Raw genomic sequence first — 4,508 nt, 5'->3', positions numbered from 1 at the left:
TCATTCTGTTGCAGCTACGCTCAAGGAAATGCCAAAATAAATTCTGTCGGCGGTCTATAGAATTTATTTTGTGATTTTCTGTTTTGATGCATGACTGTATTTTCAATTTTCGTAGTTTCGTGGAAGTAATCGTTAATTTACGTTTTTTTGGAGGCGGTCATGAACGCCTCTCGTGTCTAACGGAAGAAGAGAAGGTACAGAGACGGACAAAGACATACCTGTAGCTCCATTTAGTGGATGCATTGTAGATTGCGCCTTATAGTCCAGTGCGTGCAATATATGAAAAAAATTACAAACTAGGCCATTCATTGAAGGTGCGCCTCATAATCCAGTGCACCTTTTAGTGCGGAAAATACGGTATTTCAGTTCATTCAGATGTGCTCGCAAGTACATTCGAACGTACTCATAAATGCGTTCAAGCGTACTCACAAATACATAAGTAAACATTGTTCAGTCGTAATTGTATGGTGTTATATCTGGAGTGCATGATTTGTGTTCGGCATTTTTTTTCCATTATGCCATAGGCCATTGACATCCGCATGCGCAGATGGCGTGGCATGAACACAGACGCAAATACGTTTGAACGTCCTGGCAAATACGTAAGTAAACATTGTTCATTCAGAATTGTATGCTTTCCTTATGTCTACAGCGAATGATTTACATTCTGCATTTTTTTCCCATGATACCACACGCTATTGACTTCCACATGCTTGTGCGCCCGTGGAATTATGGGGCAAAAAAAAAAACGGACATATCTTTTCTCATTCTACCAATACGTTTGAACATAAAATGTATTCTTTATTTTATTATGACTGCAGTGCATGATTTACATTTGGCATGTCCATAATGCGTGCACAAGTCATTACCCGGTGGCAATATAGTAAAATGATACATTTGTAGCATTTAGCCTACAAGTACCAACACTGATTGCGCCATTACAGATGAGTTTGTGATGGAGGGGCACTCAGTGGAAGGCATACATCTGCCTAGCTTTAATCGTTAATCAATGGAGATTTTCGGGAGTGGGGTGTGTTCCATCAGTTTTTGCAATTGGCAGCCTCTTGTGCTACAGGTAATTATCAAATGTCACTTAATTGGTCCAAAATTAATGTTTATTTAAGCCCAATAATGTATTTTTGCAAATTCATCTATGCTGCTGATATACAGTACAGTCAAACCCTGCTATTTGCAGGGGATAGGAATCAGGATGGCCCGTGAATCGTGAAAATCTTCGTCTAATTGACACCCATTCTGATGCGCTGGAAAAAAAAATCTTAATAAAATGGGAATAAAGATTCAATATGCGTTTCCCCAAAAAAACAAAACAAAAAAAAAAAACCCTGAAGAAATGGAAGCAATTTTTCCCCCAAAACAACAAAAAAATAATGAAAACATATTTTTAAAATATTGAAAAAAAGTTTTTACAAATCTGAGAACAGGCAAACCCCATGAGTACTGAGCTGTACAATTGGGACCTTGGTTCAATAAAAGTTGGGATCACCGATATAATACGTTTGTGAGCTTAATGAGGGTAAGCGGTCTCGAAAATCGATGGCTGGATTACCTGTCTAGGACAAAGGGGCAAATGTGTGACACCTGTAAATGTGCACAAATGGGCGAAAAGTGTAATAATTTAGTTCCTTTACATTTTAGGGGATGGCTACGACAGACCGTTTTGGAGATCTGAGGTTGCTACACATGCCTTCCATTTTTTGTCATCCTCGGTCAAAGCACTCCGTTAAACCTGTGTCGGAGGCGCTACAGACCCACTTTTTTACTTGTGTATGCAAACTTTAAAATATCAAATATTTTGCTGAGCACAATGTGTATGCAGTTTTAGTTCATGATGTTAAAAAAAAAAAAAAATAATAATAATAATAATCTTTCCGGAGAAGGCCATAATAGTAAGAAAAAAAATGTAGAGTGAACTCAAAATTTCAAAGCAACAGGCTTCGATAACATTTTACGTTGGGCAAGTCAACATATTTTTTGTTTTGCCTTTGTGAAAGTTGGCTTTCCCACATTTCACAACAAAGAAATAACCGATATAAGTTAAAACACCTCAGCAAATTGTTTTGGGGCAAATAACTTGCTGTCTTTGTTGTGCTCACTAACACTGTTGCCATAAATGTTGTTTGTTTAAAAGTTGCTCCAAATTAAATGACTGTCTTAACGTGGGAATATGTTCTTTAAACCTTGGAAATGACCAAAAAAGCAAACAAAGTCCTCTATCCTCATTTAATTCGTATTTAAACTGAAATTTTAATGGGTGAAAATATACCAAGTTTCATTTACATCAGATATTGGTTGTGCATAATTCTGCAGACAAAGGAGCAAATCATCGATCCTTTGCACTTTTGTGGTCAGTGGAGTTAAAAAAAATTAGGAGTTAAAAAGCACTGGGTAAATAGAACGAGTTACTGTATGACACCTTGCCTCCTGAATCTTCACCTTTGCCCTGATCCTCCAGAATTTTATCAAGTAAGTTTGGTGTCTCCAATTCTACTTCTTGATCTTCATCTAGCACCTCATTGTGTAGCTTGGGGTTGGTCTGGTCCGAATATTGCAGTGGCTCCAGTATCTGGTGCTGAGAAGCTATATCTTGGTTGGTCAAAGACTTGGACAAAGGTGTGTGGACGAAAGAGGACCCCGATACAGGTGTAGACCCCGAGGCAAACTGAACCCCTGAAATCACGGTAGAGAGGGTGGTGAGGGGGTGGGTCCAGGGGAGATAAGCACACCCTAAATCTGGGAGGTCCATTTGAGGAAGGGAGCATGTCGTTGCGCCCACCGGTATGGTCTGGAACGACAAAAAATAATCTGTAATCAACGGTAAAGCATTGCGTCAATCTCCAAAGCAACAATTACAGGGCGTATATTATGGATTATCGGCACCAAGAAAGTCCTGATCACAGAAACGTGGGTTTGTGCAAATACTTGTTCAGGGCCACTCAGCTTCAGCTTTTCACATACCACATTTTGCTATGATCAGCAGGCATTCTTGCAAGCATCTTCCAATTAAATCTGGTGAGATGAATTGATCACATGCTTGAATACCGTATATTCCGGATTATAGGACGCAACAGCCATAAAATGCATAAAAAGAAGAAAAAAAAACCCATATACAAGCCACACTGGGGTAAAAGTCGTATTTCAACAGCCATAAAATGCATAAAAAGAAGAAAAAAAACCCATATACAAGTGACACTGGGGTAAAAGTCGTATTGTTGGGGGAAATTTATTTGACAAATTACAACACCAAGAACAGACGTGTCATCTTGAAAAGCAATTAAAACCAAAATCGAGAACAATAGGCTGAATAAGTGTAGAATATGCTAACGTTTCATGACGCATAAACAACAAACTGAGAATGTGCGCTCTTGCGGTTTAATATGAAAATAATATGTGAAATGATAGACCATAATGTGTTAATAATTTCACACATAAATCGCTCTAGAGCAGACATGGGCAAACTATGGCCCGCGGGCCGGATCCGGCCCGTTGGTCTTTTTAATCCGGCCCGCCGAAGGTTGGTACAGTACACAATTAAGGTTCAATGTAAATTATTGCATTCATTTCATTTGGACTTGTAATACAGGCATTTAAACGCCAGGTGGCGCAGTTACTTAAAGTCGCAGAGCACAGGGAGGGAGGGGGAGACGATACGGAAGCCCGCAGTAGCACTAACTCAAGTCCCGCTCGATACGACGAAATAGATGTATCCGCACCGCTATTTTCTGTCATTGGATCCAAAACGGCGACATGCAAGCGACTCTTTGTTGCAGTGAGTTTTACTGGAATTGCGAACATTTTTACATCCTTTATTAGAGCATGGCATCCAAACAAAGAGGAGCGGTAATGGCCGCGGAAGAGAAAATGAAGTGTATCTCATTAAACGAAGCGGGTTACGAAGTACGAAACATTCAGGAGACGCTTGGAGTCTGGAAGACTCAAATCTACGAGACTTTGTAAAACGAGGAAGCGATTCTTGCTCAGTCCGATTCGGGCTATTTCCATGCTCAGAGTGAATTGCTTGCGGCTCGACGGACAGTCCAGTAAATGAACGTTTCCTGAAATGGCTTGACTGTTATCGTGCTAAAAACTTTCCGCAAACTGGACTGCTAATAAGAGAGAAAGCGAGTTCCATAACGCTAACTATGGGCATTGAAGACTTCGAAGCGTCCTGCGGCTGGCTTCAAAAGTTCGAAGCACGACATCAGCTGAGCAACGCTGTCTTGTGTGGTGATCGAGGGGAGGTCGAGTTCGAGACAGTGAGTGAGTGGAAAGAAAGCCACCAGGTCTTTTACTCGTCTCATTTTGGAGCAAATAGTCCTACCTTTGTTATATTTTCTCATATACTGTACCTGTACTGTATGCCGCAGTTTTTGGACAATATATTGTTGCACTTTGTTGCTTGTGTTGTCACCAATGTATGTTGTTAACATACCGTACTTGGACGTTCATACCGGACATATACCATAGTTATCTCACTGTTCTCATGAAAAAAA

At 40.1% G+C, this 4,508-nt stretch overlaps 1 protein-coding gene across 1 annotated transcript in view; it reads right to left on the bottom strand.

Annotated features, from left to right (window-relative positions):
* Positions 1-1,885: 1,885 nt before the first annotated feature.
* pou2af1 (POU class 2 homeobox associating factor 1) overlaps positions 1,886-4,508 on the bottom strand; it is a 14,528-nt gene continuing 11,905 nt past the window's right edge. Inside the window, exon 4 of the mRNA XM_019861197.1 lies at positions 1,886-2,845. Coding sequence (XP_019716756.1) covers positions 2,390-2,845 — 456 coding nt within the window. The 3' untranslated portion in view covers positions 1,886-2,389. The remainder of the gene's footprint in view (positions 2,846-4,508) is intronic.

Source organism: Hippocampus comes, unplaced genomic scaffold (genome assembly GCF_001891065.2).
Source record: "Hippocampus comes isolate QL1 unplaced genomic scaffold, H_comes_QL1_v1.1 scaffold122, whole genome shotgun sequence".
NCBI lineage: Eukaryota > Metazoa > Chordata > Actinopteri > Syngnathiformes > Syngnathidae > Hippocampus > Hippocampus comes.
This window is presented reverse-complemented; position numbering and strand designations above follow the sequence as displayed.